General features: G+C 38.8%; 1 protein-coding gene across 2 annotated transcripts in view; it reads left to right on the top strand.

The window, feature by feature from the left end:
• The first annotated feature begins 122 nt into the window (after positions 1–122).
• The window catches only part of CFAP97 (cilia and flagella associated protein 97), a 33,491-nt gene continuing 20,052 nt past the window's right edge, over positions 123–13,561 (top strand). The window contains exons 1-3 of one of the 2 annotated variants that reach the window (XM_033060163.2): positions 123–228; positions 9,997–10,863; positions 10,952–11,023. In XM_033060163.2, coding sequence (XP_032916054.1) covers positions 10,017–10,863; positions 10,952–11,023 — 919 coding nt within the window. In that variant the 5' untranslated portion in view covers positions 123–228; positions 9,997–10,016. Of the gene's footprint in view, positions 229–259; positions 451–9,996; positions 10,864–10,951; positions 11,024–13,561 lie in introns of those variants that run through there. The other variant, XM_033060162.2, reaches the window with a different exon arrangement.

Here is a 13,561-nt window from a genome sequence, read left to right as displayed (position 1 = left end):
CAACCTCGTTGTTTCGGCGATTCTGTGGAGGGCCCGTTCCGGAGGGGCCCCTCCCACAGGCGGTCCCGGCTTCCTTCCCGCCCCGCTGAGGCACCGCCTCTCCCCGCCCGGCGGCGCGCGGGTCCGGCCGGGGCTGCGCAGGAGCGGGGCGGCAGCGAGGGAGCGGCCTCAGCGCTGCGCAGCTCCCGCCTCCCCGCCGCTCTGCTCGCTCTCTGTGCCCCCGTGCCTGTGAGTATCCGCCCGGCTGCCTGCGCGGTTACCACAACAAAGCCGGGAGAAGCGGGCGCAAGGGGGACACGGCAGCGGCTGCTGCTTCTTCCCGGGGTGCCGGCCGGGTGGTGGGGCCTGCGGTGCCTCCCCGCCACGTAAGGTGCCTGCAGGGCGGTTGGGGGCGGTTGGGACGGCGAGCATGTTCCTCCCCCGTTTGCGGTAATTTTTCCCCGGAACAAGGTGGGAGACATGTTTTGTTCCTGTGTGCATATGCGTTATTTAAAACTATTATATAATTTTTTAGAAATTTGCTTTAATTAACTGTCTTCCTACTCGCGCCCCTGCCTGAGCGACGCGCACGTAGGTGTCCCCCGAGCGCGTGGTGCGCGCTGCCTTGGCGGGGCTGGCGTTGAGTGCCGGTTGGGTCCCGCCGCCCCCAGAGCTGTGTGCCGCCCCACAGCAGCGCCCTGCCCGCTTTGCTCCTCGGGAGATCGGAGAGAGGTGGGAGACCCCGTTCTGAGACACGGCCCTCGTTGTAGCCGTAGCGGTCAGCTTTGGGACAGAGTTACGGTGTTGTGTGTGCTACCCTTAAAGTTACCGGACTTTGGAGAGACACGTTGCAGTGATGCCCAAGTAGAGTTCAGAGGGATGTTTTGGTTGGGCTTAATTAGTGGGAATTAAGTCAGCTGGAATGATTATTGCAAACAGCTTGCCTCGAGCGTGTTAATCATAGCAAGCGTCACGTTTCCACACTTTCCTCTGGACGCTCGTGTAACTCCCCCCTGCCCAGCACAGGGCTGTGTTCTGCAGTAATGGCTTCCAAAGTGGGGCTGTAGTTTGGAAAAATAACTAGCCACCAAATCTCTTGGCCCCTCTGGATTAGGTTGGAAATCACAAATAAGGTAGTTCTGAAACCTGGGCCCCTGAGGCAGTGCAGAGTACTGAATTAATTTGAAAGAGACTCAGTGAGATGCTACGACAAAATGCAATATATATTGCCTTTGTCAAACATTGGGGTTTTTTTCCTGGAGTTTTCACAGCATTTTAAAATGTAGTTCAGCATGGTTTATGGCACAACTTAATCTGAAGTCATATAATCTTCATACCTGGCTGAAGTTTTTTCTTTCCGAACAGTTTTTTGAAAACTAGTTTAATTATTGTATGCAAGCACTTTTTTATTCTTACTATGTAGAAGAAATAAAAAAATACCTGGTGTTTGCATTTGGACATGGACATATTAAAATTATGTTGTTAAAATTTCTGTGCAGCATTCATAAAAACACCAGGACAACAACATGGGATAGGATGGAATGAATGTAATAGAAATAGCAGTGCTAAATTTCTTTTGTATCCCTGCTTTTGTCTGTAGTGAGGTGCTTAGTATAGTGCATGGAATGCATTGTACACATTTTTGCTTTTTTGAAAAAATATTTGATCTCTCTTTTTTGGATAGAAAGTGATTGCTGGAATTGTCAGTGGAGAGAGGAAAAAGTTCCGCAAAGTTAAATTCTTCAATGGAGTTATTTGAAGACTAAAGTGAAGTTGTCGTTGCTAAAAAATAAGTAAGCTTAAGGGTGGGTTTGTGAAATAATTGGCTTTTAAAAATATAGTTGTCAGAGCTTTGGACTCTGCTTCTGGAATGCTTCAAGCTCTTCCAACTCTTCTTCCTGCTTTATTTTTTTCTGTAGTGCGTATGTTGTTCTTTTGGTTTTCTAAATCTAGGTAATGCTTTAGTGATTTGGAATAGAAACCAGAGAAAAGGGCAAGTAGTTTGGCGACATCCTATTTCTTTTCTTGGAACTGAAAGCTGCTATGACCTACTGGGATTTTTGTTCTGGTTTTGTGCTTGCCTATGTTTAGAATGGCATTCAGAGGGCCCTGTGTTTCTTTGAAAGACTTCCATGGGCTCAGAGGGTCACCAGGACTGCTAAACTCATTGAGGCCTTGAATGCAATTGACCAATCCCTTAAAAAGCTCAACCCAGGAACACATAAAAGTGCAAATTTTGTAGGATGATAGCAAATGGTCATCTGTGGCATAGGTGACAGGATCATCTACAAGCTTTTTAAAGTCTGCCCTTTCAGATGACATAATATTACACTGAAGCTTGGATGTAAGAATCCTAGGTGAGCCTAGGTACTCCTTAAATTCATGGGAGATAGGCAGACTGTTACCTTGCTGCTTCCACCAGAGCTGTTTCTTGAAGCTGTTTCATTCTTTGCTTCCCGATGTTATGTTTGACCAAGACTGGGGATGGTGATGGTCTACAACATGATCTATGTTCCTTGGCCAAGTTATTTTCCATCCAGCAATTTTAACTGATGTTTAAGTCACAATTCAGTAATGAGTATTTGTCATTCTTGAAATGTTTCATTGTAATAATAAATACTGGAACTCCAGGAAACCCATATTATGTTGACTTTAATAGAGTCCTCTGTTTCAACATCTTACCTGTTTTTCCATACTTGATATTTTCTCCCTGAAGAAAGGAGCAAGTCACAAAAATATGATGCAAGCGATTATCTCAAGAGGCTTTTACCTTATTTGCCCCTTACATTCTGAGGAAACAAAAATATATTTAGACTCTTCCTAAGTGATATTTTTTGAAGCTGCATTGCATATATGATTTAGTCACTGAAATTCTATGCTTTCTTCTGCTCATCTATACCAGGCAGTGCCTGTTCCTCTTCTATAAAAATATATTCACTGAAAATTAAGAATTGCATCTTCTTTTCAGTGGTTATGGAGAATGTAATTGTTACATCTGTAAAACTGTATGTGTGTATTTTAAACTGTGATAATAAGCACATCTTGTAACAGAGGCCCTTATGATGGAAATTATTCCAGAAACTCAGGTCTATTTGATGTGTGTTGAAGCACATCTATGCAAACAGTTTAAGGAAATACTGATGACACACCTATTTGTCTGGTCAGGTCACTAAGCACACGAAACTTGCAATGTTAGAAACACGAAAACACTTGTAGTTCAATGGGCATTTCTGTTGTGGGACGCAGTTTGTGTGTTCTGCCTCTTGGTAAAGGTGGCCTGATATTCAGAAATATTCTGTGATTTATCTGCTGCTGGACTCCATCAGTAGTTTGGGAAGTGGTGTACTTGATTCCTTTATGGTCCTGTCATCTTTTTCAGGACTGGCAAATGTAACTCTAGCCTTTATGTGGCAGATAATGCTGAAGCTTTGCTTTAATAAGAGTAGTTGTTTTCCTTTTTTTTGCATGCAATTTTGAACTGCTGCCAGACTCTCCCCTTTCAGTTGTGGGTAATCTGGTTGAATACATGTTGCCCCCAAATTTAAATCTTGATATTGGACAGAAATTTTCTTCATAGATATGTACCAGTGGAGAAGGAGTGGAAAAACAAAACTGCACCTTTACTTTCCTCTTCACCATTGATATCTGGCCTTTTCTGGGCTTTTTGTACCTGTTCTGTATTATCAAAAGAGTGTGGCTATGGATCACTTTTGGGAAAGATCAATACCAGTGATCAGTTTTCCCCTAGCAGCTTACTGTCTTTTAGTCTTAGAGATAGTTGGAGTTGGGACTCTTCTAGGTAGTGAGAAATTGTATGGCAGCAGCCTCATGAGACTTCAGTGTGGGTGGTGTCACTTACACTTGTAGAAGTGGAAGGCCTTCCAGAAACTGCTGCTTTTATCAACCAACATACATGATTTGTTGTCTTTATTTTTAATTGTATTTGTAAGCTACTTCTTTTCTTCCAGGATTTAGAGAGTTTGCGAGACATTTTCTTGGGATTCTCAGCAATGAGTGAGTAGCCATGTTCTGTTTAGACAGAACTGATGGCCATCATCATTCCCATCATTTAACCTCAGTATTCTCTGACCCAGCCTTTCTGCTCAAGTGGTCACAAGGTGATCTTTGCTGATGAGCCTGAAGAACAAATATTTAATATGTTTCTGTGAGTGAAGTCCTGAAGCTACAGAAAGACACTTCTCAGCATAATGTATTGCAGCTTTTCAAAGTAGAGGAGTGGCTTATTTTTGGCTCAAGAGGAAATATTTTTTTCTTCTCCTTCTTTCCCTCCCCACTTCCCATGTTCTCTCTCCCCTCTGCGTTGTACATTAATTTGAAAGCCTTTGCCCAGCAACTGTCTGGGACTGTTTGGTGGTCATGTGCTTTCATTTGCTCTAACCATGATCACAATTGACTGTGTTCCAGGATTTTTTAGCACCCATTGGCTGAACTGAGTTCTTACTTGAAATAGCTGTGAGACTCAGGACTTTCTGTTGTAACTCTTTTAAAAAAGACTCAAGAGTACTTTGAAGCATCTCCAGTGAGCCTGCATGTTTGAGACAGAACTGCTGTTCTGAAGGCTAATCTGTCAGAGGTTTTGGAGTTAATAAACTGTATTTTAGAGCATACAGGGGAAAATCCTTCCATTGTGTCCAGCAGGGAGAACCAAGGATGCAGAATAGATGTAGCGGTATTGTGCCCTGAGCTTGGAAAATCAGAATATATGCTAAAGAGACTGGTTGTTTCATTTGTTGGGAGTTTTGCTTAAGGGAAGTAGTTTCCTGAGAGCTATATTTCTTCCTTTGCACGCTTTATTGTTCTTAGTAACAAATATGAAGGCTTTAATTTAAGAGGAGGTAAATAGCGCTGAATATGTGTGATTTGTTACACAGGTTTTAAGATTTGTGTTTTCTCATGTTTTCCCTCTTTTAAACTAACAAACTCCCAAAAGTAGAACTTTTCTCATCCTACCATTTTATTGCTTTCTTCTAGAGGTGTTCAAATTTGTCTTTTTTGTTTGTTTGCTGGTGTGTTTTTACCGTTCAGCCAAAAACAAGGAAGGGAGGGAGAAGGAGCTAGGTGCAGTTCCTTTAGCATTTTCAACCTCTCCCAGGTTCACCACACAAGAGGCAATTTGGCAGTCAGCAGGTTTAGGGAGGTTGGATCCCCAGAGGGGAAATAACGAGAATGTAGAATCAGATGATTTTGGAGTGCCATAAAAAACATGTGCCATTGGTAGTATACGTCTTTTTATTTAAAACACTTTCAACCTAAAACACTTTCAACCTTTAAACAGCAGATGCCCTGTTGGAGCTAAATACAATATTATATTGCTTCTTCTGATACTTTACATGTTTTTTAATGCATGCTAAGATGATGTCTGTTCTTTTTTGTTGCTGTAAACATACTACTGACTCCTATTGAGTCTACAATAGCTGTGCTGAATTATGGCCTTTGTGGTGATGTACAGGATGCAGACAGTAACATCAGACATTTCTGATTCAACCCCCTAGGATGTGAAAAGGTCTTGTTTTCCCCTTCTATTAAATACCAGAATCTTACGACGTCATAAAAGCATTTAGGCCCTTCAGAGGATGCGTAATGTGCAAACTCAGAGTGTGGTGTCCTTCATGCTGAGAATCTGTTACCAGCTTTCCTTGGAGCATGATACTCTGCATGCTAAGAATTGTTGTATTACAAGATAAGGGAAGAAACCCAGTTGTCCTATCTATATAAATTATCCTCTTCCTTGATTATGAAAGTAGAATGCTTAAAATAAATGAGTTGATCACTGCTTGTACCTGAATGTTCATTTTTTTTTCTTCTATGATTTATTTCAGTACTCTTGGATACACAAGTTGCAGATGGTATGCATTTTAAAAAGTGAAAGTTTTAGTAGATAACTTCAAGGTTTAACCAAGTTTAAAACACCTCAAATCTTTCACTGTGTACTTAACATACTTCATAAGTGTTAGTTTCTGACATTCAAAAATGTTTTCAAAAGGCAAGGTGTGTTGAAACACAAGCCCACATCTAAGTCTGTATCCTCATTACATGACTTCTTATGTACCATCCTACCTCTGTAGGAGATACTTCAAACTGCAGTCATTCTAATGGCCTGCTCTTAGGCATTGCCTACAAAAGTATTTTGGGTGGTGCTGTAGTTGGCAGCTTTGCAGCTGGCCAGGGGAAAAACATTCAATGCACTTCATGTGATTAGGGTCTTCATCTGTTTTTTGACACATAGGAGGATGTCAAAATGCTGCTTGTGCTTTGGATAGAAGAACTAGCGGGAGACTTTGGGTCTCCTCTCTTGGAAGAGACAAAAGGGTGCACTTGGCAGTGATAATGAGTGATTGTTACAGTTGCAAGAAAAATGGGGTGAGAGGTAGAGAATTACATGGGGATAAGAAATATTACAGTAAAAAAAGATCTGGCAAAAAATTAATGGCCAGCCTGCTTTTTGGAGTTGATCATGTTTTTGCTAGAGGATTTCATGGCAGAAAGCCACAAAAAGTGTGATTTTTTTGTAAATAAATACAGTGGTCACTAAAATCAGCAATTAATGGTAAGTATTTGACTGTCATGAAAGTTTTTTTGAGATTTCAGGGTATCACTTGTTTTCTTTGTGTTTTAAAAACAGGCAACATAGCAGAACTCTGTTTCTCTCAGAAGTCAAATTACACTCTGTATTGTATATCAGTGGGTGTGAAATTCTAAACAGAGCCAATTTATTGATTTAGGCATGCTTTGTCAGCAGAATTACCTCCTCTGTGTGGAAACGTCTTGGTAAATTCCAGCTCTATTGCAGACACTCTCAATGCAGGAATGGAATTGGATCCAAGAATACCATCTCTGTTTATTTTCTCTTGTTTGTTTTTAATGTAGATTACAGAATTAATTAATCTTTAGTTTGTGAATGATTGTCAGTGAGAGACAAGCCATGTTAGTTTCCCACTAAGATGAAGGCTAAAGTTGTTGGGGACTCGTACCAGAGGAGCAGAATATGCATTTAGCGGTGGAATGGCTGCTGCTCCTTGGGCAGGGCCAGACTGCTAAATGATCTCTCCTGTGCTGATGGTCACTGTCTGCAAAGCAGTTATGTCTCAGTCTTCCTAGGAAACAGCCCACTGGCAGGTGAGCTATTTCTGAATCATGTAGAGTGGGAAGATATGTGCTCCCTGGCTGGCATTAGTGGTGGAAAGGAATGTAAAAGCTTGTTGCTACTTTTTATCACCTTTTGCCAGCTGTACACTGCCCTTTTGTCTTAAATCACATCCTCACTTCAGAGATTGTGTTCAGAAGACTCATCTGAGAGGCTGTGGTGTGACTACACATAATAGCTGATGAAATACTGTTAATTCAGTCTCCTTTTCAGGTGTAGCATTACATAAACTAAAATTACATGGATGTGATTGTACTCAACAAATGTTATATTTTAAGCTATACTAAAGTTTTCAACTATGTTAAGCTATCCTAGTTTGTCTGTATCCACCTGCAAGCCTTTTTACCATAGCCCCTTATGCTCTTATGTATACAGCAGTGCTGACAGTATTTCTAATCTGTGTTTGAGACAAGTGAAATACACCACATGCCTGCTTTTACCAATCAGTCATAATATTTCTAGTTATGAGCTGGAGAGATGCTAGTTCCTTAAGTAATGAAAACCTCTCATCATGGAGAAGAAAGGGTTTTATTTTTAAACTCTACTTCCTGCATTTATTTTCTTCATAGAATTGGCTTTGTTCAAGTTGTACTTGCTAAATAAATAATTAATGGTCTATACAGGTTTTGAACCCGCTGGCTACATGAGGTAGAAAATAAAATTTAAATAATATGTTACCCTTCTGATTGTTTTTTATTTTGCTATTGTGCATGTTTTTATATATTAAAATGTATTGTCCTATTAGGAAGCTGCTCTAGAAAAACTTTCAGGAATTCACATGATTAGTTGCACACTGCAGGCTATGCAAGCTGCCTGAAGCCAGGTGTCACAAGAAGTGACTCAAAGGGTGGAATCAATAGCCCAGCTGAAGTGCATCTGCGCCAATGCACACAAGATGGGTAAAACCAGGAGGAGCCATGGTGCTGTGGGAAACCATGATGACCATGATGTAGTCACCATGACATAAGCGTGGTGGGGTGATTGTTATGTCTGGAGTGGTGCAGTGGATGGTTGTAAGCTCCTCAGAAGGATATGCAAGGAAGGAGAGGTGGTGGGTGACCCTCTACATCAGGGAATATTTCAGCTGTGTAGAGCTCAAGGACAGTGATGATGAGGCTAAGTGCCTGCATGTAAGAACCAGGTTCATGACCAACAAGGCGGTCATTTTGAGGGGTGTCTCTTGTGGACCACCCTGCCAAGATGAAGAGACAGGTGAAGTATTCTGTAAGCAGCAGGGTGGTGTTTCACGATGGTTAGTGCCTGTTCTTGTGTGAGACTTTAACTTGCTGGATATCTGTGTTCCCAAAAGTGTTTTACTCCTTTGTTTTGTTGCTCTTTGTAGAGCTAGGTGCTTTAGAGAGTTGTCTTTGTGGTCCTAAAAATTGATCTGTGCTTTTGTTGCTTAAGGGGGTTTTTGGTTTTATTCAACATCTAACCATATAAGTATCTCTTCAGTTCTTTGGCTTTGTGATTCTTAAAACCATAGGAGGTTCCAGACTTTCTGGTTTTATGTTGTGATTTGAGGATATTTTCAATTCTTCTAAACCAGTATTATTTGAGAAGTGGTGAAATATCTGAGAGACCTTTAAAATTCTGTATTTTGAAGTCATTTTTAGCTAGAACCTTTCCTGGAAATTCCTTTTTTCTACCTTTGTTTGCCATGGCAACAAACTATATGTGGTTTAAGGGAGACCGTCCTACTTGTAAAATATTCTGGTTCTCCAGCCTTGTCTAGTTGCTTCTCCTGTCTTCATGTTTTGTTTCCTTGGGTCTAAAAAAAGTTATATGTTTATTGATTGTAGCTTACTAAATTTATATTAAATCTGTTGTAAAGAGTAGGAGAAAAGTGTCTCTGGCTAGATGGGACTGGTAGTCTCATCTGGCTAATATTGGCTAATTTTAGTTTAATAATAGTCCTATATTGGCTAATTTTGTTTGTTTTTGAGGTGTTCGGATCTTTTTATTTTTACTCTATATATATATATTACTACTGAGGGGGAACTTTCATATTCTCCTGCCACATGCATAAGATCAAACATCATAAAATTCTGTAAGAAGTAGTACATTATAGTAGCAGGTTTGTAGAACATAATGGTTAACACTGAAGTCCTGATGTCTGCAATATTATGTATTTGGACTAGCCATGATCTAGTCCCATGGACTGAATGGTGACTTCTGATTTAAAAGCACTGGTTTCATACCTGAATCACACTTCTTAAAGTCTGTTTCTATCTGAAAGAATTAAGTCTCCTTACTGTAGTGTGGAGTGAGTTACAGAGGACTGTCATGAAAAGCAGGATCCTTGTCCAAACTAAAACAGGAACACTGATGCACCCTACATCTGTCACAATTTAACCTTGGAGCCATGGATCTTTCAATGTAAATTGAAATTTCTCCTAATTTTAAGTGCTAAAAGTCTGCAGTGTGTATGGCTGTGTCAGCCAAAATGGTGACCACTGTATACAAACAAGGTTTACAATATAAAATTCCAGCTAATGATAGCTCAAAAGTGGGTCTAACTTCAAATGGCTCTAGCTTAAGGGGAAAAAATAAGACACTTTAATTGCTTGTTTATAATAGTTGAGATATTTTGGCTACTAACAGTGTTTGACAAATTTGCTTAGAAGTAGTAGTTTTGAAGTTGTGATGGGTTGGCTTAAAGTGAAGCTTTCCGGTTTTAACATAGAAGCTGTGAGCAATAAGGTGACACTAAATTTTTTTACTGAGCTTATTATAGAATTCTCTAGCAACTTCATGTAATTAATTGCAGAATTATAAATTACTAGAGCTAAAAGAGTGTACTTGGATCTGTTTTTATGCAAGTCTTTGGAAATTTTTTTTGATGCTTGCAGGTGGCACTTCATATTTCATTATGGACCACTTTGAAGATATATCAGATGGTGAAGTGGATCATGCCTTCTTTGACAGTGACTTTGAGGAAGAGAAAAAGAAAGCTGAAGAAAATGGAGAATATATAGAGAAAGGAAGTGCAGAGGAAGCTCTTGCAGACACTGATTTGGTTTCTAATTCAAAGGATGAAAGGTGTTGTGAGGAGGAAAGTGAAGAAAAGCAGATAGATTTGCAAAAGTCCCTAGAAATTAGCAAAGATCCTACTGAAGATGCTTCATCTTTGACAGTTCCTCCGGTTGCAGAGAATGCAGGTACATCTGGAGCAACACCTGCAGCAAATAGAGGAATAGAGGAGATTGTTCCTGCTGGAATTCCTAAAATAGTTAAAGAAGGTGAAGAAGATTACTATACAGATGAAGAAGATAGTAGTGATGATGGCAAAAAACAGAAGGTTAGACCAAAGTCAGCTAAGCAACCAAACAACATTAAAAAGGCTAGCAAAAAATATACTGTCAGCTCCTCCTCTTCTTCCTCCTCCTCGTCCTCTTCATCATCATCCTCAAGCTCAGATACAGATTGTTCTGACACAGATTCTGATAGCTGTTTATCAGATTCATCTCATCCTTCCCCAAAAAGGAATGCTTGTAGAAATGCTCTTCTGTCTCCAAAACAAAAATTCAAGTCAGCAGTGAAATTAGAAGGAAAACCAAAGCTTGGTGATGAGCTGGAGGAGTCTGAAGATACAGTGACTGATGTAACACCTCTATCAACTCCAGACATCAGTCCTATCCAGTCTTTTGAATTTGTAGCATCAAATGATAAGAAACTAAAAGTAAAGAGACAGGAAAATGTGAACCAAGAATTATACGGTAATTTTGAGAATTTAAGTACAACCCTAAATGTGCAAAACCTGTGGGGCTGGGAAATTCAATCTTATATCTGTATTTTTTTCATTAGATTCAGAGTTTGATCGCAGATATAGTCGAAAAGTCTTGCATGATGCCATGGACCTGAATCAGCTTCTGAAAGGTGATTTTTAAATTTTCTTTCTAAAATATACAACATCTGCCAGTTGTTGAGAATGTGTATTCTAATAGAAGAGAGTGGGGTTTTCATATGCCATGTTTATTTTTAAAACTGGTTGCAGTTTAAGTGGTGTTGATCTAATTCTTTGAATTTTTCTCTATGTAATAGTACTCATTCTGAAGAAGAGAAAAGAAGCATGTGTTAGTTTGCCTATACCTAGAAGTGAGATACACAGGGTGAATCCAAAAAAGATTTGATATATTAATAAATTGGATAATAAAAGTGCACATGCATTTTAAGGTGTACTGGACTAGGGCACAATTTAATATCTAAATTGAAACATCAGCCTTTCTGTTGAAAGGCTGGATTATCAACCTTCAGAACTGAAAGACAATCCAAAATTTCAATGCATTATAAATGGTATTCATATACTTAAACTTCTAGTACCTTTTTGATAATAAAACAGAAGTACTTGAAATTTTTTTTCTGGACTAGGTGTCTGCCTTCTAAAATACCATAGGTTGAGTAAAGTTGTTTTAAAAAGAAAAATAGCAGATAATCTTTACTAAAACTCCATTGCTTCTGGCTAGTAGTCTAAGAATATTTGCAGTCTTTCACTGGATTCATTGCACACCTTCATTCTGTGGAGTGAGAATGACCTGGATGATCCCATGTGCATATTTTAAGGTCTACATGGTGCTTTTGCATTTGTTTTCATGGTCCAGACTTTTCAGTATTAAAATCTGTGAAATTAAAAAAAAAAAAAATCTGAGAAATCTACTGATCTCAGGTGAGAAAAACCTCTTGCAGTTTAAATCTGGTACGTTCCAAACCAGGTTTGCTGAGTTGGAAGTAAGCCTGGCATGACTAAAACTGCATGTATTGTGTTTCTTCACTTTCCATCTTGCCAGACTGAGCTTCTTGTGAATAAGGATTTAGAATGTATTGTATACATGGTTTAACTTATCTGTAAGTAAAAAATTAGGATTTTACTTGTATGGAAATTCTTCTGAAGTTAAGAAAAGCAATGCTGGCCATCCAGAAAGGTAGAGCTTTTTCTCATCCCTGGCAGTCCTTGTGCTTCAGCCATTCTTTCATACGAGAAACAATTCCAACCAGTTGTCAAAACATGATGGCAGAAGAGTTGTTGCTAGGCAATTGAAATTATGATTTCAATTGTCCTATGTCCTTATTTGTTCTCTGTTAGCAAGAAGCTATTTAATAACTGGTGATTACCAATGGATTCATCTCAACCCTAAAACAAATGGGTATTACTGCTCAGAGTAGGTATTCTCAGAGATGAATCTCTGTTGGGGAGAGGAACTTTTTTCTCAAAACTCTAAACCAATTCCAAATAACAGTAATAAAGATCGAGTAATGAGAAGTAGAATTCATATGGTCTAGCAGCCAGTGTTCCTGATTAATGTGTATATTACTCCCAAGTGCCTCTCTAAACCAGCAAGCACAACATAGCTTAATTAGTTTGGGCATTTTGAAGTTTAAATGGGGTAGAATTATTAATGGTGTAAAGTAACTAGTCTGGAAAAATAGGAGCTAATCTTATTCTGAGTTATTGCTTACAAAGTTTATTGTACACATTAGGGGGGGAAAAAAAGTGCAAATAATTTTTCCCCACCTGCCAGTCTCCATTAAATGTTCATCAGAACTGCATAGGCATAAACATTGCTTCAAGTGAGAACACTGCAAGCCCAGACCTGAGTGCATGAAAAAAACATTTAAATAATCATGATTTGTTTTTAAAGTATAATATTTTTCCAGTACTTTATACTGATGAAACATTTTATTTAATTTTTTGTAAAATATACTTGGAATATAGCTGGACCTAAGCATTAACAGCAGTTATGCAAGTTTAATTTCCCAAGGTCCCCAGACACTTGCAGACTTTCCATGTGATCTGTTACTGTGTTGTTTCTATGGGGCGCAAAGTAATTAATTTTGTATGATTATTCACATTACCAGTGCATACATTTGGGAAGACTGGAATCTCTTGTATTAAAAAAAGAATGGCAAGAACAAAAAAAAAGAAAGAAATTTGTTCAGAGAACAAGTTTTGGACTAGCACAAGAATCTGGTTATTAGAGGCAGCAAAGTGGTTTGTGTATCTTCAAGCAAAATGAATTTGAATAATTTAGAAACTTTTGCAGTTAAATTTAAAAATAATTGAAAAAGTTTTTTCTTTATATGTGCTTTACCTATTCGTGTTCATATTGAAATCTAGTCATTTTTAAGAATTTTGAAAATTGTATTAGACAAAAATTTATCATACCTTTACAACTTCTAAAGTTATGCTTATTCTTGATAAAAGGCAAATTTTCCATTATGCGTTTCTTAACAAGGTAAAATCTCACAAATAACAGTTCTAGTTGGAAATCTCAGTTTCCCTGCTCTGTATTGCACTTTGATTGTTTTTAGATGAGTTGTGATTATAAATTTTCAGGTAAAAATACAGCTTTTCAGTTGTTTCATTATGTTATATAGATCTTTGTATGTAATTGTGTTGTGATTTGATGATGTTTCCAC

The sequence above is a fragment of the Catharus ustulatus genome, chromosome 5 (genome assembly GCF_009819885.2).
Source record: "Catharus ustulatus isolate bCatUst1 chromosome 5, bCatUst1.pri.v2, whole genome shotgun sequence".
Taxonomy (NCBI): Eukaryota; Metazoa; Chordata; class Aves; order Passeriformes; family Turdidae; genus Catharus; species Catharus ustulatus.
Note: the sequence above shows the minus strand (reverse complement) of the source record. Positions and strands in the feature narration are given on the sequence as shown.